The sequence below is a fragment of the Haplochromis burtoni genome, unplaced genomic scaffold (genome assembly GCF_018398535.1).
Source record: "Haplochromis burtoni strain Fernald_Lab_line unplaced genomic scaffold, NCSU_Asbu1 Contig_5, whole genome shotgun sequence".
Taxonomy (NCBI): domain Eukaryota; kingdom Metazoa; phylum Chordata; class Actinopteri; order Cichliformes; family Cichlidae; genus Haplochromis; species Haplochromis burtoni.
This window is the reverse complement of record NW_024582366.1, coordinates 3,334,069-3,360,317: the sequence shown is the minus strand read 5'-3', so window position 1 is coordinate 3,360,317 and position 26,249 is coordinate 3,334,069. Positions and strand designations below refer to the sequence as shown.

The 26,249-nt window shown below is 42.4% G+C and overlaps 1 protein-coding gene across 2 annotated transcripts in view; it reads left to right on the top strand.

The window, feature by feature from the left end:
• The window catches only part of LOC102296768 (arf-GAP with coiled-coil, ANK repeat and PH domain-containing protein 2), a 49,817-nt gene extending 24,086 nt beyond the window's left edge, over positions 1–25,731 (top strand). Inside the window, exons 7-26 of one of the 2 annotated variants that reach the window (XM_014333189.2) lie at positions 1,967–2,011; positions 2,931–3,026; positions 6,464–6,538; positions 7,756–7,767; positions 9,203–9,265; positions 11,263–11,375; positions 11,851–11,902; positions 12,870–12,970; positions 13,131–13,236; positions 13,482–13,690; positions 14,485–14,554; positions 14,729–14,823; positions 14,981–15,183; positions 15,829–15,930; positions 16,480–16,572; positions 16,740–16,972; positions 17,643–17,752; positions 17,844–17,954; positions 18,043–18,104; positions 22,499–25,731. In XM_014333189.2, coding sequence (XP_014188675.1) covers positions 1,967–2,011; positions 2,931–3,026; positions 6,464–6,538; positions 7,756–7,767; positions 9,203–9,265; positions 11,263–11,375; positions 11,851–11,902; positions 12,870–12,970; positions 13,131–13,236; positions 13,482–13,690; positions 14,485–14,554; positions 14,729–14,823; positions 14,981–15,183; positions 15,829–15,930; positions 16,480–16,572; positions 16,740–16,972; positions 17,643–17,752; positions 17,844–17,954; positions 18,043–18,104; positions 22,499–22,578 — 2,031 coding nt within the window. In that variant the 3' untranslated portion in view covers positions 22,579–25,731. The other variant, XM_014333188.2, reaches the window with a different exon arrangement.
• The last annotated feature ends 518 nt before the right edge of the window (positions 25,732–26,249 follow it).

Here is a 26,249-nt window from a genome sequence, read left to right as displayed (position 1 = left end):
GTGCTTTTGTGCCGTTGAATGCATCAGCTCTGCTCTCGGCCACGGCAGTGCTGATGAATGCTTTGTGGTTTCTGATAAGGCAGCTGGCGGCCCTGTTATTGAAACTCCCTCCCAAAAGAACAGACAATGCTGTATGGGCACCCTTCACTCCTTGAGCAAATGAGATGGTGAATTGAAACCAAACTGGAGGTTTTAATATAGGTTTGGCAGTCTGCTCCAGTGGCCCACTCTATAATCACCATCTCATAAAAAAAGAGTCCTGGCTGTGAGAAACGAGTCTGGTTTTTATCTCGCTTTTTAGTGTGCTTATAGGAAATCTATAAGCTAGCAGCTAGCTCAGCTGATTTTTAAATGGGTCTCCATTAAAGTTTCACATTTGGGCAGTGCTGTCAGCACTTTAAAAACTAACTTCTGCAGCAGTGCTTGCAGGAAACATTTGAGACAGACTTTAACTGTATTTTATTTTATTTTTTGTGCTTTTTAGTTCATTTTTTTCATCTTTGTGGCATTTGTGCTTGATTATACAGTACGCAGTTTATAGTGACATGCAAGATGGTAGCGGGAGAGGAAAATATATGAGTGAGGTTGTAAGCCAGACTCGCATTCACGGCGGTTTAAGAGTGAAGCATGTCTCTTTTACTATGTTGTGCCACGTAGAGCTGCAGCATAAAATATTAAACTTCAGGGATTTCCTGGCTCACTGATGGCGAAGTGTGCTGCTAGTCTGGAAAAATGGAAAAGCATCTCGCTCAGTAACCCACCCCGCACCCCCGTATGTTACCACTTCTATTGTTTTCACCACTATTAGAGATAAGTGAAAGTTGTTTGTGCGTAAAAACTTGACAAACCAAACGTGACAAATTGAATGTTACATTCCCACAAGTTTGCAATTGCTGCAGCTTTACCAACCAATTTCCAAATAACTGCTCTGATAGTTTGCTTGCGGCTGTAGTGTTGACACTATATTGCACACTGAGAGTTAAATAACCATCGTTTAGAGGTGCTGCTTTGGTCAAAGCTACTAATTGACTGTAATCGAGAAGGAGGGGGGCTTGTAAAAGTCGCGATGCGTCAACTGTTGTGGTTTGGGGATGGAAAAAAATAAGCTTCCTCCCCAGGATGGGAGTTAACATCTGTGTATAAACACAAGTGTGGTTAGAGTCGCTTGAGAAAATTGCCTTAAAACCTGCAGCCATGAAATTACTGCTGACCATAAAAGACATTTCCTTTACTTTTATTCTCCGGGGTATTGAAGCATGGTGACCCTGTTTTCACTACACAAACAAAAAGGGGCCGCTGGACTTAGGTTAATTCAGAAGTATGAAGCGAAGTGTGGGATTACTTCTGAAGCTGGCCTTCCTTCCCCACTAGCTAAATGTGTTACCACACCCAGTCAGTGACTCTGCTGTCACACAGCAGACTCACTGACAGTAACATGAAACAGCCAAGTATCAGCATCTGTTTTTACAATCCACCACAACACATCCCTGCTCTGCAGCATTAAGCTATGAGAAAATCCAAGGCCAGATGAGGACGACGGTAATTAGTCTGGACGAATGGCAGAGCCTTCTTCACAAACATTCACACACAGAAGGAGACGGACAGACAGGAGGCGATGAGGCGAAGATGAAAAGTGAGACAGGCTTCAACCCACATCCCTAAACATGAGGCAGAGGGCTCCCCCTGGTGCTGGTATAATGAAACGCTGCGATTTTATCCAGCCTCAGTAGTAGTCATTTCACGCCTGTCAGCTTTCTTTGATTTTTCTCAGGCACTTCTTTTTGTTTCATCTCCACCAGCTCGTCTCATTTTCTGTTCAGTCTCACGCTCTTTAAGTCTTTCCCCCCCCATCTCCACTCCACTTTTTACTCTCTCTCTGCATTTTTCTGTCAGATACCGCATTGTCCCAGATATTTTCTCATAATAATCCCTACTTCTCACTGTTTTGGTTTTTATGAACTTTCAGATAAACGTGCTACAGTCCAAGAGAAGGTCGGAGATCCTAAAATCAGTAAGTTTACTCGTTCTCTCAAATGAAATGAGCTTTCTGTTCTGGGTCGTTCACTCTCGGTTCATCAACTGCCTCCCACATGACCAGATTTGCCTGGAAAAATTCAAATAGGAAGATTCAAGTTGGGAAAATGACTCATCAAAATCCCAAATGTTACATGTAATATTAACAGAAACCTGCTCTGAGTGAAAGGAGCAAGACAGATGAAAATGTGTAAGCTTCATTATCATTAAATAAACTCTCAGTCCCCTGACTGTACACTTTTGGTTTTTTCAGGCCTCCTAATCTGCTGTCAGAGATCAGACAAATACATCCAAATATTCCTGTGTTAACTCATTATAGCCCTTAGTTCTTAGAGCCATAAGATGAGATATTCGGCCTAAATGATTTCGAAGGACTGAGCTCAGATAGTTTTCTAGATAATGAAAATTTAAAATGCCTCCTTTAGCTCTTTCCCTCCATTATTTGAGGACCTCTCCTGCACTCTTAATGATGAGATTTAACACCTCGAGATATATCAATAAAGCTGGTGTTTGATGACTATTAGTATAGAGTCCAGGCTTTTCCAAGGGTAGCCCCGGTAAGCTGTAGAGAGAAATCGCAGCCAGTCGTTGTGTTTTGAAGCAGGCTTGAAACAGAAACTGCTCAGTTCAGAAAAGAGAAACCATGATTACTCCTACTTGGTGTCCAAGGGAGAGTTAAAAAATGATGTGTTTTTAGACAAAGGATTTTAAGGGACCTTTTACAGTAGGGAAATTTTGCATGCTTCCTATTAAGAATGAGCTTTTTCCAGTAGAAAGACAAACCTGTGATGGTCACTTGGGGTTTTTTTTCTGTTTAAATTTGATGAATGGAGATGGAAAGACCCTTCTTCCTCTTAAGTGTTTTAATAAACACATTGTTGTTGTTTTTTTTATAGATGCTGTCCTTCATGTACGCCCATCTGACGTTTTTCCACCAAGGTTATGACCTCTTCAGTGAACTGCAGCCTCTTATGAAACAGCTGGGAGGGCAGGTACAGGCTACACTCTGCGCACACATGCACCCATAATTAGGGTTGGTGTGTTCCTACGTTACCTGTATCCAAATATAAAAATCTTCCAGGACTTTCAGACACTGATGGATCCAAACACACAGCCACAGTTAAAAAGGCGCTCATATTTGTACATAAATATATCTATCTGCCGTTGTTCCCTTTTGTTCCTTCGGCTTGCGTACGTACAGCTCGCTGCTATTTTGGTTTTATTCTTTCTAGTTTGATGCGCTGCATAAAACGAATCCGCTGCAGTGCTCGTCGCTCAGCCACGCCTGTTGATTAATTGGAAGATATCGTAAACTCGTGATGTTATTTTTAGAAGAGCAGCAGAATAATTGCTTTCCAAGTTTACATAACAGTGCACTGTAAAGAGTAAACGCTTTATATTATGAGGGAAAGACTGATATTTACATTATTTTTTTCTGTTCAGTTTTCCTGCATGCGGTCCTGCATTTACATTTTTATGATTGGCGTTAATTGGCTAAAGTGAAACTGGTGCTTAAAGAAACAGGTTTGCTTGTCTTTCTTTTTCCATTGGAGCAGGTGTGGGGAACTCCAGGCCTCGAGGGCCGGTGTCTTCCAGGTTTTAGATCAACACACCTGAATCAAATGATTAGTTCATTACCAAGCCTCTGGAGATGTTGCAACACTTTACTCTGAAACTCATCTCTTCACATTGTTGTCATGCTCATCTGCTTTGCTGTCACCTTTCATTTTAACTTGTGTGTGTGTATTTTTAAACTAGTATTTCTGGTAATGACAATGCGAAAATGCCGGCATCTGCCCAGCCATAAGTTCAGCTGCAAATTGAGGTCGCCACTCTTCTCCCTCTGTGTTTGTGTTTCTATCTCGTCCGTGTATATGTGTGGGTTTGTGTGTACTGCAGTACTTTCGTCAACTCAGTTTCCACCCTCGTGTGTGTCTGTGTGCATCCTCTCATAAACAAAGCCCTTCCTCTGAGCCCGAATGTTACTTGAAGATTGTAATCACAGTGAAGCTTTTACATTTAGCGGGAATGAGGAAGAAGGTTGTGAGCTGGAATGGGTTTTCCCACAGTTCGACTCGGAGGGTTGACAGTCAGCTGAGTGAAAGAAGCAGGGCTGTGGAATATATAGGCTGTTTGCTCAGAGGCTGAAGCAGCAGAACAGGACCAGGACCAAGGAGAAAGGAGTGCAGTTACAAGAGGCAGAGCAGTAGAGAAATAAGGAGCATGTTGAACGTATAGCCAAACTGTGAAAGAAGGAAATGCAGTGTGGATTTTTTGGGGGACTTTTTTGACAGCCAGATCTGAGGAGCCCATTCAGCAGCTCTTAATTGGGTTGGGAAGAAGCGTGTGGTTTCTTACCCTTGTGTTCTGAACTTGGAAAATTCTCATTGACAGAAAAAAAGAAGAGAGAGAAGCGAAGAAGGCTGGACCTCTTTGAAAAGCAGATTTTAGGAAAGGATAAGAGGCAGAGTGTAATCTTCTTGAAGCTAAATGTGACTGAAGAAGCACAGAAAGGCATGGACTCGAAAGACCGACGGAGAGAGAAGAGAGTGTTGTGTGAGGAAAAGGGGAAAAAAGGACAGAACTGAAAAAGACCCTGAAGAGGGAGGGGGGGAAAGAGACAGAGGGTTTGTTTTCAAGTGGATGAACAAGGAAGAGCTTAACTGTGCTGTGGATTACAAGCCTGTCGTGCTGAATTTGGGGCAGCACAAACCAGAAGGAGAGGAAGATCAAAGGCCGTGCTAAAGAAAGCAGCGGCCGTGGACGGTGCATTATACCTCCATCATGAAGCTGAAGAAGGTGGAGAGGCTGTGCAGGGAGGTGTGGAGGAGCTGCCAACAGGTCTGATAATATGACGCGATGCTTCTAAACTATGAGAAAGTCATCAAGAGTGCGAGTAAATTATTAGAAAGATGAATAAACCCTGAGCTGGAGTAAAAGCAGCTGCGGGGGGGCGTTGATACCTGGAAACGTTTAGAAACTTAAAAAAAAAAAAGAAAAATGGAACAACAGAGGAGGATGAAAACCAAAGACTTAAATACTTATTGAAAATGTGAGCTGGTGTGTAGACAGTAGCTTCACAGGGAGGTGAAATCAAGATCACATGACTTAGAGTTTGAATTGATATTGCTGATGTTCTCTTTTTGTTGGCTTCGGTTGACAGCTCACAGTGATTCGTGTCAAACATGCCGCTTTTCCACCGCTAGTTGAAACCGTAATGCTGCTTCTAGACATAAATGTACTGCTGACTTCATGTTTCCGTGACACAGAGCCTCAGGATCAAACACACGTGAGCTTAATGCTCATTCAGAAAGATGTTTCATATCTTTTCCATGAATCACAGACGTTGTCATTGCAGCTACATGTCAGGAGTGATTTAATCTGACGGCTGTGGTCCGTAAATGACAAACTGATGTTAGCAGAGACAAACGTTTGTCTCGGCCTGAGAAGATAAGATGTTAAAGGCAATATGAGTCACTGTCACAAAATGTGAGGAGAGCTACGCACAGATGCATCTTTGAAAATAAAGACAGGCCTCGATAGATGGCATGAGCTCCAGCCGGACCGGACTAGTTGTTGCAGAGGCAACAGGGAAAACATTTCCCATCTGTGTTATCAGCCTGCTGCTCAGCCATCCACCCATTTCCTCTCTGAGCACAACAAAACACGCAGCTCCCTCAAAGCGTCTCTGAAACTGTGTGATAGTAACATGTTTGTGTGTATTTTGTAAAAGAAACCACACGTTTATTATACTCTGCTTTAAGAAAGGAAACAAATGTATGAATTTCCATCTAGTTTATTGATACAAAGCAGAAAATTGCTGCAAAATTTGCTTGATGAAACTTTGAACCCCGCTCGCCCTTAAATCGGTGCCCTGCAATCACATACTGAATCTTTTGTTTTTGAGGCTGGTGATGCCAATTTAGGTCACGTTGCGGCGACAGACTATAAAGACGCACAGAGCAGAATTTCAGTGCTGCAAGGCAAACTGGCATATTTTCGGCATCACCCAGTGACCTCCAGAGCTTCACTGAAGCCTTTAAGAATAAGAAAAAAAATGTTTCTTCCTTCACAGCTCAAAAGATTTTTTGTTTTCCTCTCCACATGTGTCGGTTGCTCACAGGGACAAAGAGAATTAATCATCTCCCGTCTAATTTCTCCTCAGAGCAGTCCATTTTGGTTAGAGGAGAAAAAGCATGTTTCTCTCGGTCTGGCCCGTGGAAAGTGGCGTTAGCATCATCAACGCACGCATGCTCACGCGACCTTTTAGGTGCAGTTTAAAGATGTGGTGGCACTGGATCATTCAATCCTTAATTCGAAATAAATAGATATTTTTCTTAATTAGTGTTTAGTTTTGTCGTTTTGAATGAAACGCTTGTCACCGGTCGGCTCGGTGTGCTTGGCTTACTGGTTGTTCTGTCTCTTGCAGTTGGACCAGCTGGTGGTGGATGCTGCCAAAGAGAAGAGGGACATGGAGCAGAAGCACTCCACCATCCAACAAAAGGTGCGAACACACTCAAAATCTGGTGTTATTTATTTATTTATTTTGTTCCCTCAATTTTGTGCAAAAATGTTTGCAGCACTTGCTCACGAAAATAACCTTCAATCCACAGAACACCATAATTAGCTGCACTAATGTGAATGAAAAGCACGAATGACAAGTGAAGGCGTCCAGCCTTATTCTCAGGGTAACTTATGTACAAATATGAACATTTGGGGGAAATGTATAAAAACACTTTGAGGTAGAGCCCTGTGATCGAGTGGTTACACTTACCTCTTGCCCTCAGCTCTAATAGGCCTGCTGCGACTCTTGGTCAGTAAAATGGTTAGATTGGATTTATAATTGGAGTTGGAGTCAATTTAAAAAAGTGAATTCTTCCCAAAACAACTTTAATATGCTGGTTTATTTATAGAAACATGTTTATCATTTGAATGAATGGAGGTAGGACTCCACCCTCAGGTGTAAGGTGATCCCTGTGGAGCATCTAAGCCACACACCCGTGCAATATTGATAGCTTACAGAAACCCATTTCCAAACAAACAAGGTTTGGTTTCGATGTCTCTGTCCAGAGTCATGCTTTTCATATTTCGCCTATAATTAGTAAATTTGGCAAAAGTAAAGATAAGCTTCTCAAATGAGATCTTTTTTTTTTTTTAACTCTTTAGCTTTTAATCCTAGTATTTTTCCGATAGCAGAGTACAAACCCACAGCAGACAAAAACCTCGACAGGATGTGGGTCGTTATATTACATTATGTGGTGGCAGTAAATTTGCTCTTAACTTTAATTGAACATCCCACAGCATCATTAACTCCAGACAGCCTGTGTCCTTACCCAGCTGTTGTTTGCTGGGCTTCTGTTCATTTGTCTGCCTGTCAGTGACCTTCGTTTCAGTCTCTGCATGTGCAAAGCTTCTTCTGCCCCGTCTTTCATTTGACATCCTTTTTTTTTCCATCTTTCCTTTTGTCCCCTCAGTCTCATTATTTAGCCTTGTTTCCTGTTTTACCCAGTCACTGATGGTACGTGTGCCAGCTCCCGCCTGTCCTTGAGCACCTATCCCCCACTTCACCTCCCTCAATTTATCTAGATGCTATTTTTATGTGGTCTGGCTCCCACCCTGCTCTCTTGTCTGGCTGTACATGGACACTCCTAACCAACTGTCTCTTCTTTTCTTGTGCTTCTGCTCTTTTTTCCTCCTCTTTTCTTCTTCTACTCCCTCCAGGCTGCACTGCAGGTAAGCAGTGTTTCTCTTCATTTTTCCTGCACTGTGCGTTTTTGTAATCTTCAGCTCACATCGTTTTAGTGAAAATAGCTTTTTTGACAACATGCACATGATTTTGTCATCCTGAATAAGGTTCTGTTATTTGCAGAGTGTAGTACACTTGTATGAAGTAAAGCGCACTGATAAAAGCCACTATAATTTTAGAGAACCTCTAGAGCTGGTATTTCTTTATTAAATATCCCTAACATGACATTAGTCTGATAAGATAGGCCACTGTACTTAAATCAAATATAGGCCTGACTTGACGCTTGTTGATCTGCTGTTGCAGGAGTCAGATCTATGGGATTAAGAAGTTGAGTAGTAGTTCTGACTTTCACACCCGCGCTTCACTTTTTGCTCCCCAACTTTGTTACAACCAGACATTTACTCAGGAGTTAAAATAGTTTTTTTTGGTGAATTGAATTATGTGTTTGATGTCTGCCAAAGAAAATGAGTCGTTGCTACTGGTAACTGCCTTTTATCTCAGTTGAAATCCTTTCCCATCATTATGTGTGGAAGGAGGCTTCAGTCCTCAGGGGGGTCCTGAGGTTGTGTTTAGGATACTTCCTTTCTGCTAATGTGTGCATAACTCGAAGCACTGACACCTCAGTGCATGTTTCAGTAGCTACATGAAAGCTTGAGATGGGCTGAAGATGTCTGTTTTATCTCATAGAGTGAGCAAATAACAAGTGACTGCAGTTGTAACAGCTGTGCAAGAAACGCCTACACTCAGCCGGCATTTACAGAAGACGTTTATTTATTTATTTATTGGTTGCAGTTCATGTTAAAGGGTCAAATGCTACAGATATTCAGTTTGCCTGAAAGACTGGCTACTTTATTTACACACACCCAAGGGAGATGAGAGAGCGAGGGGAAAAGCTGAGCGCACTGAGTGTTAAACTGTAGTCACTATAAATGTTTGATGCTCGAACTCCTCTGCGTGGTCCACTTGATTATTCTAACCCAGCAGTCACAAGAGCCACACACACAGACACACACAGACACACTGGTGACCTTCACTTAAAGGAGGAGCAGCAGAGGCTGTGACGGAGGTTTTGATAGACGCACAGCCACAGGAGAGGAGGTGGCGAGGGTTTGTTGACGAGACAGGCCACACTGCTTCAGGTAGCTTCTGTTGTTGGGATGCTGCACAGAGACGCGCGTAAGCAAACACACATTCAAATTGATTTGTGTGCAATAATCTGGGGAAAATGAGGATTTTCAGTCGCTTTCACTACGTTTGGTATCTGGTGAGTGCATCCGATAAGAACTTGTAAAGCATGTGTTTGTGTCTGTGGCTTCTTACACTTACATCCGTGACCGATTCTTCTGTGTTAGCGTTAGCAAAAGCAATGTTCTTCTCTCTGTGTGTCGTTCTCTCGCTGTGTGTTTGTGTGTGGTGTTTTAGGAGGTGACAGAGCTCCACTTTTTACCAGACTACAGCAACTTTTGCGCTTGGAGGTCGACCTCTGTACGTAGAGTCAATGCATCGATTCTCGGCCTTTCATCTCCTCCCCTGCATGCGTTGCAGGACCTCATTACAGTGTTTGTGCAGTTATCTGCATCTCTGTCTGTTTTCTTACTCTGAAGTGCAGCACATGCATTAGTGTTGCTAATGCAGCTCGTTTCATTCTGATGTGTCATCGTTATTGTCAGTGTCTGCGTCACTGAAGTCTTCTGGTTTAATGCCGGGGTTTTTTCTTTTCTACATATTTGTTTTGTTTTGCGGTTTTTCATAACTTTTTTTTTTCTTTACTTCTTAGATAATATATTTAAAATCAGGAACTAAGAACAAGCCCCTATGAGCTTTGTTTCAGCCACTACCTGTTTTTAGGTTTATGTCATGGGTTTGACGATACTTTCCCAAGCTGAAGTGGTCACGTCAGGTTTCTCAACCAGTAGTTGAAACCAAGAACTGGAAAGTTTTTTCACGTGACAGCAGCAGCTGAAACTCTGTCATTCTTTAATAGTAACATTTGTAGCATTTGTTTGATGTATGGGTGACGGCCACCACACATCAAGCTGAAATTAGGGGCCGCTATTTCTAGTGTTTGAAGTTTAAAGAATAATTGTTAAAAGTTATGGGACTTAAATTTTGTCCCACCTTCAGGAAGACGGGGATTTATTAATGCCTGGACTTTCCATTGTGTCCCTAGTCAGAAACTAAACGCAGACACGTTTTGTTCCCCTTGTGCACAAAAATAACTCGACTCATTCCAGTGTATGTCGTGCTGGAAAATTGTGCTTGCCAGTGTGTTTGTGTGTGTGCATGTGTGCATATCCTTTCGGTACAACATGGAATAGGACATATTTTTCATGGGTTACATCTACATCTCTGGGCTGTAACAGGGGTTGTACATTCAGGAAGTTACCATGAGAGACTCGTGGATCATTCAGTGTTTGCTCCTGAAAATCCCAGATGTTCCTTGAAAAGAATCCAGATTATTTTATTTATTTATTTATTTATTTATTTATTTATTTTACTAATATGTATGTATGTATATATGTATGTGTGTATATACATATACTTCCAAAGCAGATAAGAAAGACTGTGACCAGCACTTTATTTCCACCAGCTTCAACTAGCTTGAGAGCCGATCACTGCTTTTCTAATGCAGGTTGAACGAGTCAAGTCTGAGTTACAAAAAAGACTGTGGATCTTTCTAGAAGGACAACAGAGAGGATGAGTCCCCAGCTCGCCACAGTAACAGATCTTGATGTATCGAGCTGTAATTGATTTTGGAGACGGTGACACCTGATGTAAAATGAGTCCACACACGCACACACACATGCACACACACACATGCACACACACACATGCACGCACGCGCATGCTTCTGGTGTCCGGTGTCACCTGAAGCTGAGAAAGCTGGGAGGGTGTTAGGAGTGTGGCAGCTGCTCTGGTAGTTAAAGCCAGACTGAGAGGGCAGTCACATGACAACACGTACGACTGAGAGTCAATCAGAGATGGGATGCATGACAGGTTGTTTTTTTTTTCCTGCGTTACACGTTGAAGAGCAGTGCGTCACTAGTGCTGTAAGAAGCTATGCAATAAAAGCTTCATAACACCACGTTTATTGCTTTGTATACTTCTACGTGTCTCCAGTATTTTAAATAACAAATGTTGGTTTGCCTTGTTGCTGGATTTTTGTTAATTGTTAACAAATACGGTGTATCTCGACACACTTTTTTTTCACTTAGGTTTCTTTCTCAAGCATTACATTACATTGCATTGGTAGCTATAGATTATTGGCCTGTGCTCGTACGCTGTGGCTGCTGTTTGTCTTTCCTGGTTCGCGAATCGTCAGTCAGGTCAGCGGGGCCGTGACACTCACTTAGCTTATACAGATAAACCCTGATATAGACAAACAAGAGAAACTCACCAGCATCAGAAGATTTAATGTGTTTTTTCCTGTTTTAATTCAGTTGTTGTTTGCTTTCCTCTCTTCCTTCCTTATTATTTTTCAGGATTTCTCGAATGACGACACAAAGCTGGAGTACAATGTGGATACAGACAACGGCATCGCCATGGAGGGTTATCTGTTTAAGAGGGCCAGCAATGCCTTCAAGACATGGAATAGGTATAATGTATAGAGTTTATTTTGAAGTGGTTCCTTTGGACTGATTGCAGAGTTTTATATACTTTGATATCCTAGGAAAAGCTTCAAGTGCATTTTAAGAATGATTATTAATCACAGACGCAGAGTAAAGCTAGCTAAGATTCACAGGAAGTGTTAATAATTTGGAAGAATTTCCATTCATCTTGTCATCTTTGTGTTTTAATTCCTGTAAATCAACACAAATGAAATCGAGAACATACAGACTCAAGTTTTTGCTTCCTCTTGACCATTTTTCCCCCAAGTGGATATAAACATGTTATGAATCAAACCAACATATACTTTTGCAGAACACCATAGTTTGTCTTTGTGTGTGTTGTGTTCAAATGCCTTAGGATTACTCTCTCTCATCCACATCAGAAGATATCAAAGCGTCTTATTTTAGGAGCATCACTTGCATGTGACTTTATCTTCTAATAAACTTGTGATCTCCTTTCAGGCGCTGGTTCACCATCCAAAACAATCAGCTGGTTTACCAGAAGAAATTTAAGGTATGTCAAGTGACTTTCTGCACGGCCACCATGACAGTCATGCACGCGTTTGACTTCCAGCGCAAACATCTCTCTGTGTATTTTTAACTGGACGGCACAGCTGTGCCCCTGGTTTCTGTGTGTTTGATAGAAAGAGCTCACAATAAAGTCCTCTTATATACTGGAAAAGTTTAGTTGTTTTTTTTTTTAATGAATCTCTACTTTATGTACATTTATCCTTGTCAGAATTTAAAAACCCTCCAACCACACAGGTTTAGAGACAAGTCTGCAACCACAGGTTGCTAGGGAAAAAAATCTTTTCAATGACCAGTTGGAGAGCGGTTGCTGGATGTTGCTAATGAAATTGATCAGAAAGAGGGTGCTGCACCAAAAACTAGTCACTGAGCTTTAGCAAACCGAGGAAGAGTCGTGCTTCTGTAAACATGCTGGGTGCAGCTGTGAGACACAACTTTTATTTTGAAGGCTTACAGTCTCAAAGTTTCACTGCTGCTCAGTGAAGAGTTGGTGCATGTGTGCAGACAGGTCAGTGTGCTAGCTACCAAGGCAATTGCAAGGAAGGTTTCAGCGCAGCACCATATACCTCCATGCAGCTGTTTTCACCTGGTGACTGCCAGCAACCACTCTCCAATCAGCACATTTGTCCTTAGCAACCTGTGGTTGCCAGGTGTTTGCCGACCGGCCTCGAGGCTTGTGTCACAGAGGCCTAACATTTAGTTTTGTCCCAGATTATAGTACCAAAGTCAAAAGAGCAAGAGCAGTTGGGGCTTTGTTACATACTCTGCGCTTTGCATCATGCTACAACAAAATAACCCCAACTGTAATTATTATTAGTGCGACAGAACTTGTCACTACCAACTTAATAAAAATGTTAAGGAAACTGGACAATATAGTTCTGCGAACAATAACCTTTGTGGTAAAAGAAGTGGGCGCCTGTTGCTGGATGTAAGTCCCTCTGCTGTGCCTGCAGGACAACCCTACAGTGGTGGTAGAAGACCTGAGGCTATGCACAGTCAAGCACTGCGAGGACATAGAGCGTCGCTTCTGTTTTGAAGTCGTGTCACCCACCAAGTAGGTTTGAGTCAGTGACGTTACGCCCTCTGTCAGCTTAATGAGCACATGAGTATTTTTAAAAAGGTGGCAAGGTGGAGCACCAGCCTACCCGCCTTCTGGTGCCGACACTCCTGCTCTGAGCTGACAGCAGCTGTGTGACGCTTGTCTGCCCCCACAGGAGCTGTATGATGCAGGCAGACTCCGAGAAGCTGCGACAGGCTTGGATCAAAGCTGTCCAGAACAGCATCGCCACCGCCTTCCGCGACAAGGGAGATGACAGCGAGGTAAAAACCCACACATACACCAGAAAGCCAAGATACAAAGTCTTTTGACTCAAAACTAATGTGGCAGGATTTCTGTTAATTTTGCAACACTTATTTGTGTAGATTTATGCAAATAACAGAGTTTTTCATTGACTGTTTGCTTCTTGCATTTTTTCCCTGATGATCAGTTTCTATTTACTCATTTTAATACGTCTGCTTTGTCCTTTATTTTTGTCTGTGCGCCTTCCCTGTTTCTTTCCTGTCAGAAGCTGGATAGGAAGTCGTCCACATCAACAGGGAGCCTGGACTCTGGAGGGGAGCCAAAGGAGAGATCACTGAAAGGAGAGAGTGCCCTGCAGAAAGTCCTGGCCATCCCAGGCAATGTTTGCTGCTGCGACTGTGGGCAGCCGGAGCCCCGCTGGGCCAGCATCAACCTGGGCATCACCCTGTGTATACAGTGCTCTGGCATCCACAGGTACAATGCTATATTTTCATAAGCAAATCCATATAACAGCTCTTTGATTATTGCTGTGAGCAACTTCTTACATAAAGATGAAGCAAACATAACAAAGGATTAAAGGAAAATATCAAATTCTTAAGTAACCAACTTTTAATTGCTTAGAAAATTTAAAGAAGTTAAAAAAGAAGAAAACCTGGACATTTCTGGAACATTTTATTTATTTGTCTACCACACTGCAGGAATGCAGTTCATTAAGAGTTCATGTTAGGTCTGTGAAAACTAGAAGTTATGCAAAGTATGTTGGCTCCAGTATATAAAATCCTCCGGGATCACAGATGTCTTCAGGGGTTTCTGAACTGTAAACTCACTGGTGTGTGAACTGAGATGTTGTGATAACCTTTAATTATTTTCCTGGGTAAATGTAATTAAAGTTTAATATAGATAAAAAGCGTCAGGTCGCTTCCCACGCTTTCACGGTACAGCATTGATCATCAAGGATACCAACCCAAAAATACACTGGGCCTTTTTGCAATTTTCCTGATTTGTGTGAATTTAGTAAGATTGTTAGAGGACACATCAAAAACAATTTTTTCCTTTCCCACTACGTGCATTTGTATATTTCACAGACAGTGGGACTGTGTTGTCTGTAAATCTGTTCTCTCCATACTGTGCATGGGTTTTTGTGAGTGAACATGTGAGACCACAGTTTTCACCACGAAGCTAAAACAAAAACATTTTATCGCTTTCACAATTTAAAGCACACAGAGCTGACACTGTCTTGCTTTTTTTCCTGCTTCTGCCACCTACAGGAGTCTGGGAGTGCATTTCTCCAAGGTTCGTTCTTTGACTTTGGACACTTGGGAACCAGAACTGCTAAAGGTGAGTAAGAAGAAGGTTTACAAACAAATGCACATGAATGGTCTGCCTTGGTTACACACACAGTTTTTATTTTGTTATCACTCTGCCTTTTAATAAGATCCATTAAGGATCAGGAAGAGTAACATATGGCTGGAGTAACATCAGTCCACTGATGTTAATCTACATGTTTTCCAGTTAATGTGTGAACTGGGCAACAAAGTAATCAACCAGATCTATGAAGCTCGGCGAGAGGAGCTTGGAGCAAGAAAACCACAGCCGGGAGATCCGAGGTACCGAGTTACAAGAGAGCATGCTTGTAATTTCAGACCAAAAAATTGCTTTTGTAACCTATTTTGTTTCCTAGTAAATTGTACTTATGACTCACTGACGGCCAACTTTCATTTTCACTTCATTCATAAATGAAATGTTTTTCTGGTTCGCTCACAGGCACGAGGTCGAGGCCTACATCAAAGCCAAGTATGTGGATCGTCGATTTGTACGCCGGCCGTCAGACGAGGAGCTTCGCAGCAAAGTGGTCTCTCTGAGCAAACAGGAGAAGAGGCTGAGCGGCAACTCTGAGCACATGCCACCAAAAGCGCCTCCACCCACACCAAAACTTCGACCTGGTTCGAATGCTTCAGGGCAGTCAGGTCAGTTCAAAGTAAATGAGAAACACAGCTTTAAACCGACAGTTAGCTTCGCTGCAAGCCTCGGGATTCGAACTGTTAGTGGGTCATTGCCTCCAAAACATATTTTGTAATATTTTTTTATACTTTTTTTTTTTTTTTACATGTTGTTGTTTTCTTTTTCATTTAAATGTATCTTTATGTTTTAATTTGTTTCTTTTTAGAGCACCCAAACAAAATTAATTAATCTGATTTCAGAGTTTGGTTGTTTCTCCCTCAGAATCAGAACTTTCTCCAGTAAAAACAAACAAACTAAATAAATACATCACACGAAGAAGGATTTGCTCGTGCGACGCTTCCTACCATGAAGAAGTGTCCACCCATCGGCATACTGCATGTTCTTTGTGAATAGCGTATGTCTCTGCTCTCTTTGCCTCCCATTGCTTTCCGTAGAGTCTGTCTCTTCCAGCGTCAGCCGAGCCAGTAGTCTAACTGTCTGTGCTTCCACCCTGCTTTTCCCCTTTCCCTAAATCTCTCTGTCCTTTCCTCCCCCTCTGGCTGTTCTGTGCTTCCGAACTAACCCCTGCCCTGACTGCCTCTCCCTATAACCCCACCCTGCCACTCAATTTACACCCTTCGCTCTCCAAACTCCCATCATCCCTTGCGTAGCTGCTGCCAGTGGCGCCGAGGCCCGCCGGGACTCTCTCTTCTGTCCTGACGAGCTTGACTCGCTCTTCTCCTACTTTGACACCTCCTCCAAGCTCAGGAGCAGTAAGTACTGAATGCTTAGTGTTTCGCTTGCTTTCCATCCCCTGTGTCCATTTGAAGTCACGGCGTTGGGCTGAGGACTAACAACTCTTCATCCTCCTCATTTCCTTCTTCATACGGACCGTGCTAATGAGCCATCCAGTCACGTTTTCCGTATTGCATTTTTTCTTTTGGACTGAGGGGTGGGGAGTGTTTCTCACACATGGTTTTGTTTAGTGTGTTGGTATTTTCGCATATATCTGTGTCATATTTTTGGTTTTTAGGGACCTGGAATTTAAGGTGAAGGCGGGGATCTGTCATCCGGTTCTCTTTCTCTTCCCACACTGTCGGCACCTTGAGTAAAAAATATTAGGAACACCTGCTGTTTCTGTTAATCAGGCTGAAATAAGTTTGAGAGGCCGAACACATTGATTGGCTACAAACAAGCTCTGATAAGAGTTACTTTCCACTGCCAGAAACAAGCAGCAGCAGCAGAGTGCTCCTTTTATTTCATACGCTCAGCAAATATCTTCACGTTCTTCTACAAGCAGTGACTCAGACTCTGTTTTACAGTAAAAAGTGCAGACAGCGGCATCCAGAACAGTGCTGATGGGAGCAGGGAGATGCTGGCCACCACCCCCTCCAATGACAGCCTGGCAGATGCAGGTAAGACGCACTCACCTCTGCTCTCTTCTGTGCTGAGACGCTGAGATTCTGAGAGAGAAATAGGGCATTATGCAATCATACATGCTTTGCGTTGTAGAAGGTATAGTATTTTTCAGTTAGAAGGAAAATTACTTTGACTTCGCTCACACCCATCTTCTCATTTTCAGAACCCGCTGAGACTCCACCCATGCCCATGCCCGCCACACTGCCTCCTCCGTCACCCTGTAAGGAGATGGTTTTCTATGAACCCAAGGAGTACAGCCCGGGTCTTCAGCTCTACTGGGCGTCCTGCGCCCGCAGCCTGCCGGACATGGCAGAGGCGCTAGCCCACGGAGCCGAGGTCAACTGGGTCAATACGGAGGAGGAAAAGAGGACCCCGCTGATCATGGCAGTGCAGGGGGTCAGTATGGCTACAGTAATTCAGCTTGGTACCATACATCGCTAAACTCAGTGGTCGGCAGATTTAAAACCTTTTCACCAGTTTTATGTCACACAGGTGGATGAAATAAGGTGTTGCCTGTCTTCGATGTCTGCGTCAAGTTTCAGCCAAATAATAAACTCGTAGCTTTTTCCTCTCGGTCGTAAAAGGCTCCTCTGCCTGCAGAGTGGGCGGGATTGGGGGTTGCGATTTACTAAATATCTACTTAATAATCTGTGAGGAGTTAGAATCTCACTGAACATCGATCTTAAGGTCAAGCTTTATGAATATCTTGTACGATAACTCAAGAAGGAAGCCACCTAGAAGTTGGATATTAATGCCATACATGCATCGACTAGGAGCCTGCAGGGTAGCAGTGATGAACGCCAGTATTATCTAAAGATACTCTAAAAATTACAGAGACGTTCTTATTTACTCGAGCATTTGACTTCATGGAAACGATATCACACCTGTTTAGTTTAATCCAGCTGTCCTTTAGTTTGGGTTTGAGACATTTGCAGATACTAATATCTATACTCCTCCATATTTACCTGTTAAAAGCATAGTGTGTGAATTAAAACAAATCCAGACCTAATGTGTTGTGCTTCTTGAAAGAAAGGCATGTGTCATTATAAACACCTGTAAATTTCAGGGGTCTCTGGTCACCTGTGAGTTTCTGCTCCAAAATGCAGCGAATGTGAACCAACAGGACGCTCAGGGCCGAGGACCCCTCCATCATGCCACCATGCTGGGACACACGGGGTTTGTTTCCACTTCTCCCCACCTTTATTACTACAAATGCAACGCGGATTATGTTTTACACTCAAAAAAACAACTTGCATTTCCGTTGCAGGCAAGTGTGTTTATTCTTGAAACGAGGAGCGAATCAAAACGCTGCAGACATTGAGGAGAAAACACCGCTGTCCATAGCGGTGGAGGCGGCCAACGCAGACATTGTCACCCTGTGAGTGTCGTGGTACTAATCTTAGATTACAGAGTGGATTGAAATGTGCTGTTACCTTTAATTCCCTGTTTCTTTATTCGCTCCCCAGGTTGCGACTAGCCAAGATGAACGAGGAGATGCGGGAGGCGGAGGGGCCCTACAGCCAGTCAGGTCAATATAACTCCAACAGCCCCACCGAGATGCAGTACAGGAAGTGCATGCAGGAGTTTATTAGCTTGCAGCTGGATGAATCTGAATAACCAGCCGCTGCGTGTTGAGCCAACGACGCCTAGGAAACATAAAGTGTCGGAGTTGGGGTCAGCTGACTTAAAAGAGCACCGCCCCCAATCATCCATTCTCAGGGGTATTGTTAAAAATTTGGGCGATTTCTTTATTGAGAGGAATTTAATCCACTGGCCTATTTAAGTGAGCTGAGCCTAACTCTGCCAGCTGTGCTCGTGTGTCCTGCTGTTACAACTTCCTGCCAGGTGCTCCACCAGCTCTGCACCTTGTCGCTCAGCGGCAGGGTTAAAGCCATCGACTCTGGGCAGTATTAGAGTTTTTGTTCCAAACTGGAACAGCCACCTTTTCCATTTAAGTGACTGTTACTCATGTCAAGTTACTGATAGCACAAAAATATTTTTCCTCGGTTTTAGAGGTGATTAGAAGGTAGGTTTTTGTTTTGTTTTGATTAAAGTAATTGTTATTTTTAAATTCCTGTTGTGTTTCTGCCAGCAGTCACAGTATCTTTGCAAAAAAAAAATATATATATATATATAAATAAAAAAATAAAAAAATCTGCCCAGTAACTGCCACCAGTATCCAGTGACACTCAGACCTCAGAGGGAGGGCAGTCTCTACTACAGTATCTGGCAATAATCAAGACTTTTTGAATGATGCTTTTTAAAATCGTCGTGAGAGGCGTGTCTGTAATCTTTTTCCTTTCAACTGACCTTTCAGAAGTCATTTATGCACCTTCCTGTTAATGGTTATGCAACTGCTGTACCTTTTCCCATGACTGTATGGTTCTTATTTGAAGTCTTAACTGCTTGTCAAGTCCTGTTTACTTATTTAATGACGCATCTTTCTGGTGTTACATGACAGATGTTTTTAGAGCAGTTTTCTTTTATAGAGATAACTCTAGTAAGTCTAGGTATTCTTACTGTACATGCTGTAAATGATGTTTTTAGAGTGACTCTGGTTGCACAGCAGTAAGTGCCATGAGGACTCTTGTGTTCGCATACTTTTCTTTTGAGTGTCTTGGTTGTAGTGTGCTTGCTCATTGCCCATAATCATGGGAAATCCAGAATTGTAAGACAAAAGGACTTTTAGAGCCCTTGCACTAATCGTCCTGAATGTTAGTGGATTTGAAGGTGGTACATCTCAAGCAGCAATAGTGCAATAGTCTAGAAACGTATCCACATGTAACCATGTATAGCTTTTGATCGCCTGCTTGTTCTGGCTTATATTCACGTTAATCATTATGGGAGCTTTATTATTTAAAAAAAAAAACAAGCAAAGAAATTGAAAAACAATCTAGGTTTTCAAAACGAATGTAGACGGAGAGGAGGGTGAGGTTTGCTGACAGGCAATGAATGATTGAACTGTACCCCAGTTTCATCCCACATCGTCTCTCTCATGTTGCCCCGACTGCTCGGAGGGCGCCAAAGCACTTTGATGAAACGGTCACTGACAGAGCAGCGCCCCCTGCTGCAGGCAGAGCGTCAATGCAACGTTTCTAATCGCTGATTTGTGTGGATGTCCCTGGATGTTAGAGATCTGGTGTTTAGTAGTTCTCTATGAAATGTTTGTGTGCGATTGTGGAGCAAAAGGATTTATTCATTTGTGTGTGCTGACACACAGGAAGAGGAGGGCTGAGCTCATTTCTTCTCGAAGAACGGAGCGTTTACACTAAGGGCGAAATGCACAGCTGGAGGAAGATGCACTGTTAGTAACTGTTTGGACCTTACAACAAATAACTAGAAGTTCTTTTGTCTTGTTGTTGTTTATTTAATGGTTATTGATAGAGACTGGTTTAGAAACTGCTGCTGATGCCGAACAGGTCAGCAGCAGGTTTGTTAGCAGTGATTGTGAGAGGATGTTTGTGTTGAGCAGAAAAGGAGATTTAAAAACATGTTTGGTACTCCAGCGCCTCTTCATCAGCACCCTCCAATCAGCTGATGAGTGCTGAGAGTGATGAGGGATATTCAGGGTTAATGAATGTGAGGGAGAGGTGACCTCATTAGTCCTCTGTTCCTTTTCTTTTCTCTTTAAAAGAAGTTCTCTTGACTCGAGTGTTTGAAGTGCAGAGCCGTGGTTCTCGGTTTAATATTTCTTGGCATTTAAATGATTTTTTAAAATAATTTTACGATGTTTTTAAATACTATTCTTTTACAACATCATGTCGTGTTCTTAAAACCCCCCAAAACAAGAAATTTACCCTTAAAACCGACTGAGAACCACTGATCTGATTAAGGTGGAATTTTCTTCTCTTCCTCCTAACACACTCTCACGTTCTCTTTTATGTAAATCTGTTCTGTCACTTTTTGTATTTTGCTTTTCTCACTCTCCTCCCCAGAGTTTGTGCCTTTCTTCTTTTCTCTCTTTCTTTGGGGTGCTGAGGCCAACACAACTGTATTTTTGTACATAAACTCCTGCACTTTAAACACAATACAGTTGTTGATGAAACAAACTTGCTGTCTGTGGGCTGTCTTTCCTCTCCGAGTCCGTGTCCCGTTGCTAACGAGGGCCTCGCTGACTGTTTCCTCAAACATTTGCCTTTTGCTTCTTCTGTCCTTCGCCTCTTTTCTCCCCTCTACATTGTTCTGTTTCATATTTCGCAACCACGCCAGCACTCTTAACAGGTATGGCTAATTATTTTTTCTTTTTCACTCTTGTTGACACTGATGACACTGTCGCTGCATGAGCCCCCTCCCCACTTTGCATGAAACTCTGTGCATGTTTTACCTGCTTTACATCTGCACAATGAGGGCATTGGGGTTTATGATCACTGTAGTCTTGACAAATTGAAGACTTTGGCAGAATATGAATATGAAGGGGAATATGGGGAAAAGTTCAGCTATTTGTGAACATTGTTTAAACACCTGCCTCTACGCAGGAAACAAAACATTTGTGCTACAGCAGAAGATACGAGATGGAGGATTTATTATTTCATGCAGCCCCGTCAATACTTTAGTTTGTAGTGAACATAAGTTATGAGCAGTCCAGTAAACAGTTTTTTCCCTTCTTAAACGTATCTACAATGAAGTGTTTTTGTCATAGACTGTATATAAAAGATGTGCATAATTTCCATAATTCTGTCTGGGTGAAGCGTGAGCTTAATTGAAACGTCTACGTCTGAGTCCTATGTAGAGTCTGTGCAGCTGGAGTCACAAAAACAGGCAGGCTCGCAGACGTCTGGCCGTACCTTTGCGATAACTGTCCGATGATGAGGCTGAAAGTGGAACTGCAAACGTGGAAATTACAAAAACCACTTAAGTGGCACCTGTGTTCGGGGTAACATTGTTGCCACTACGTTGGCAATTAAGATTCTCTTGCTGAATTGATCGTTTCTCTTTCATTTGATTTGCGATACAACGACAGAAGAAATAGCTGGACGTGAATAGGAGGGAAGGATGGTACTAAACGGGCCAATCACAGTGCATTTCTAGGGAGAGGCACGTCAGGTTACAGCGTAGGGTTTCGTGGTTGATTTAGACGACTTTGGTGAATCGTTGTAAAGCCCACCAAGTGGCCGGCATGATTGCCAGTATTCAGACCTGTGCTCGGGGATTATGTTGTGATTACTTTACAGTAACTCTGTGTTTTAGATACGGTGCCAGCTACAATAGAAACAAATAAAAGTGGCAGCAAATGCACAGAAGGAATTTACTGTACTGAACAGGCCAATAAATATCGTTGCAGCTGCTTTAACACGATGTACAGATGCATTTCTTGGAGGTGCACATCAGGTTACTGACGGCTAGATTTAACACAGACGCTGAGCGATATAGATTGGACCGCAAGGGTCTGTGGGGATGCCACGTTTCTGTCTGTTTTTTGTGACCACACAGACTCACCAACAAGGACTTTACAGTGCACCAGCTGCACGTGCGCCCCCCCAGGGAGTGGACTTAAAGTGGTCTTCAAAGAAGGATTCATTACTTCAGAGCCGTATAATCATATCTTAAGGCGGTGCAGATTTAACTCTGAAGCATAAATTCATCTGCTTTGTGGAAGTACCTTAAACTGACATTCTTTCTAATGACCAGCAGGGGGCGACCCCTCTGGTTGCAAAAAACACGACTGTACAGAAGTGACCTTGATAATTGACTTGATGGTTTCAGTCGCTAGTTTTAAATCTTATTAATTACAAAATGATGTATTTTTGTAAATTATAATCCTTTTGTTTGTTTGTCTAGTTTTTTTTTTTGTTTTTTTTTTTTTTTTAAAGAGGTCAAAATGTCCATCTTTGATATACAGTCTATGGTCTTACACTGTTTCCTAAGAAAATAAAAAAAGACAAGTTTTGTTACTCATGTCTTTTCTCCCCCGTGTTTTTACAGGAGACGAAACGTACCAGGACATTTTCCAGGATTTCACCCACATGGCCTCCAATGACCCAGACAAGCTGAACCGCTACTAGCAGTACGACTCACAGCAGCCGTGACACTGCAGAGCGCCGTCCACCCACGGTCAGAAGGGCTGTTTTCACAAAAACAAAAGTTGGAATGATGTCCACTTCACATTCACACTCATTCAGAAACGGCCCATCAAAGCCAGCGACCGTATCTAATGTAGCCAAAGCTCCCTTTCATCAGTTCGTTTTCACCAAGGCGAGTGCTTCGTTCAAGTGAAGGGGAGCTTCAACAGTGGATTTTTTTTTTTTTTAAACTGTGCATGTTAATAGGATGTATAACAGTAAGTAAATGGTACAGTGTTAAAGCCTTTGGAAGGATTCACATAGTCTTAAATCCAATGATAATTACACTCAGACTGAATGTAAAGATGCCGTCAAGGCTGTCGCTTACTTTGACTGAGTTAAATGTTTGCTGTCACACTTTGTGACGGTGAAGGACACTTATTGTTTTTTTTTAATAAAGTTAAAGTTGTGGTGCATCAGAGCTGCACAGAAGTAAGCCCACGGCAGACTTTTAAAGGCTCTGTTTCATGCTTTTTGTTAACTGCTTCTTCTTTTCATTGGGACTCTTTTAATGAGCTGCAGCATTTTTTTAATGTAAGTTTTTCTTTAGAGAATCATCAGTAAGTGTATAAGTGTCCGTATGCTTTTATGTTAAATCACCACAGACGTCTACCAGTTTGGATGGTGGCTTTGAAGTGTACAGTGATCTCTGACAGCAGCAAACCCAGAATCAATTCACATGTAAGGTTAAATAGTTGATTTGACTTGATTTTTAAATGCTTTTCTTTTTTAGAAATGTAATTTCTCACAAGTACCTGCAGTGGTTTGAAAAACCATCGGTCATTATTGGGATGATTTCACTGTGTAGATACAGGCAACGCTTTATTTTATGGGTCAATAATTTTCCAGGTGTTTGTCGGTGTGACAGTGTAACGCTGTTTTTATCATAATGGCATTTTCCCAGAGTAGATCCATGAAAAACTAAAAGAAAACAGTTAATGCTGATCAATCCTGTCATAGTCGAGTGGCTCGACATTCACAGCAGCTCGTCAGAAAAACAAAACATCCTCCTGCTGTTGTAAACCAGACGGCTATCGATCGTTATACAAGCCCTTTAATAAGACGACAGCAGCGCGCGGTAAAATGTGTTTTATAGCTTAGCAGTTGTCTGTAACGTATCTAATGCTGCAGTCACACAAAATACAGTGGCTGTACCAAAACGTTGCTGCGACTGTGTGCAATAAACTTGTTGCCTTTGAAATAGGTGTAGCTTTGAGGACAGGAAGAAGATGCTGGAGTCAGTCTGATATCAGTTTGTGATTGAATGAGGTCACGTTGGCAGTTGCATGAAATCGCTTACGTTTGAAGCAGTAATTCTTCCATAAATAACGATGTAGTTGCTGCAGGACGGCAATTTAACTGCAAAATGACACAGGTGCTCATCAGCCTTGCTTTGATGTAGGAATATAACCACGGTACAACCGGTTTAGACCAGGTGAGTCAAGTTTCCTATTGTAAGATGTGCATCACAGATGAGTCGCCCTCACCGGTGCAGACTGACTGTATCAACAGTTATCTGCAAACTCTCAGCAATCTGTCTGAGAGCGAATGCAGTCAGTCCGTGTCCCGGCTTTCTTTGGAGACACGCTCCCTCCCACGTGGTCACCTAAAGGTTGAGGGTATTGCACGCTTGGTCTTTGACACCAAAAAATTCAGTGCAATCAACGCACAACTGTTGGCTTTGTTTTTTCCTCTGTGCAAGGTTGCTGTTCGGTTTGGTCGTTACTGAAAAATGTGAATTCTCTGACCGGCTGACGAGTCGCTGTTGGCGGTCGCAAAGGCATCAGATAGCTCCTTGCAGTTGCTTTGGTTGCTAGTAGATTGCAATTGTCGCCTATAGTTTGCATGGGCGGTGTACAGTCATCTGCAAACACCGCTGAGTTTTAGTGAAGCTTGAAAAAGTGCGACACAAACTAGATATGGAAGTTGTGCCTTACCACTGACTTATCATCGTTTCATTATTTTGGTCAGACTTTTTTCAAGATTTACTACCACTTCAAAAGTACTTAGCATCTGCTGTGCAGACTTCAACAACTGTGGCAATCCGCTAGCAACCAAAGCAACTTTATATAATACGCATTTGTGGTCAATTTCAACTCACAACTGCCAGAAACCGCTCGGCAACTCATTGGGAAGTACACATTTGCCCCTGACAGCGTAACTAAAAAGCAGCAGAAAACTAAAAATTCTGAAAATGAGCATCTTCTTATTTCATGGATGAATCTATAAGCAATATCAGTGCTTTTCTGTCCAATTAATCTGCTGTGTGCGTGTTCAGACCAGCTGAATTCAGCACTGTGCTGTTTCCTGCCTCTAACTATACAGAAGACGAGATTAAATATAGATCCACTGAACGGCTGTCGCTGAAGCACAGAGGCCGAGGTTTACTCAGACATGTAAATGGTGCACACCGTCTCTCATAGCTAATTAGGAGCAAACTACACCGACCCTTCAATGAAATTTGTTAGCAGGTTTTTGGGAATGTTTTGAAAATGACAGACCTGTAAACTCAGAGCGATGCAGAGTAACCGGATGTGTTAGTGAGTAATGCACCTGCTGTGAGACATTTGTTGTTTCCGTCCTCTCGTGTGTTGAGCTGAGACATTAACCTGATGGATCCAGTTTAGACGCCTCCGGGTGAGTTCAGTGGAATCTTCAAATTCGACTTCTGCAACTTCACTGATGGAAGTTTTGTACTGTTAGTTTCTGTGTTCCTCGCTTCTCCTGCACTTCACTTTGGAAGTTACACGACATACAGTCAGATGTTAATCGCAGAGGAAACCTGGGGCTGATGAAACTTGGGATACAATTCTTGTACATTTTGTACAGATGCTTTTGAATTCTCCAGAGGACTGAAGTATAAAGTTAAAGGTACTTGAATCATTAAATAAGCTTTTGTATATGCTGTTCTTTGTATCGTTCAATAATTTTAGCCCCCTTTTTTAAATTGCCTGTCTGTACACCAATATACATGTACTGTACGTTATACCTGTAATATGGAAGGATTTCAATACATACAGACTTGAGGATTCAGCTCAGTGTTGGTTCTTTTACTTTGAGTTCTTCATTTGACTTCATTAAAATCATCAAACAGCCGTTTGACACTGTTAACAGGTTATTGTACGACAGAGAGGTTTTCTTAACTCACAGCCTGCTCATGAAGAAAGAAAAATCTTTCCTTTTAAAATCAAACTAGACAACAATCCTAAATTCCACTCACGGTTGTTGGTGACGGGGGGGCTGGTCCAAGTGTGTCAGAAACTGCTGATCTGCTGGGATTTTTCTGCACAACCATCTCTGGGGTTTTACAGGGGACGGTCTGAAAAAGTATCCAGTCAGTGGTAGTAGATGGCTCTAGAAAGGCAACAGCAATCTCAATAGCCACTTCTTACATTTAAGATATGCAGAAGAGCATCTCTGAACACAATATGGTTAAACTGTGAAGCCGATGGGCTTAAGCAGCAGAAGACCACACCAGATGCCGCTCCTGTCGGCTAACAAGAGGAGAGTGAGGCTACCATTTACACAATATTCATATGGTAGGGTCATGCAAAGCACTGATCCATCCTACTCGTGTCGTCAGTTCAGGCCCCTGCTCGTGGTGTTAGTACTGT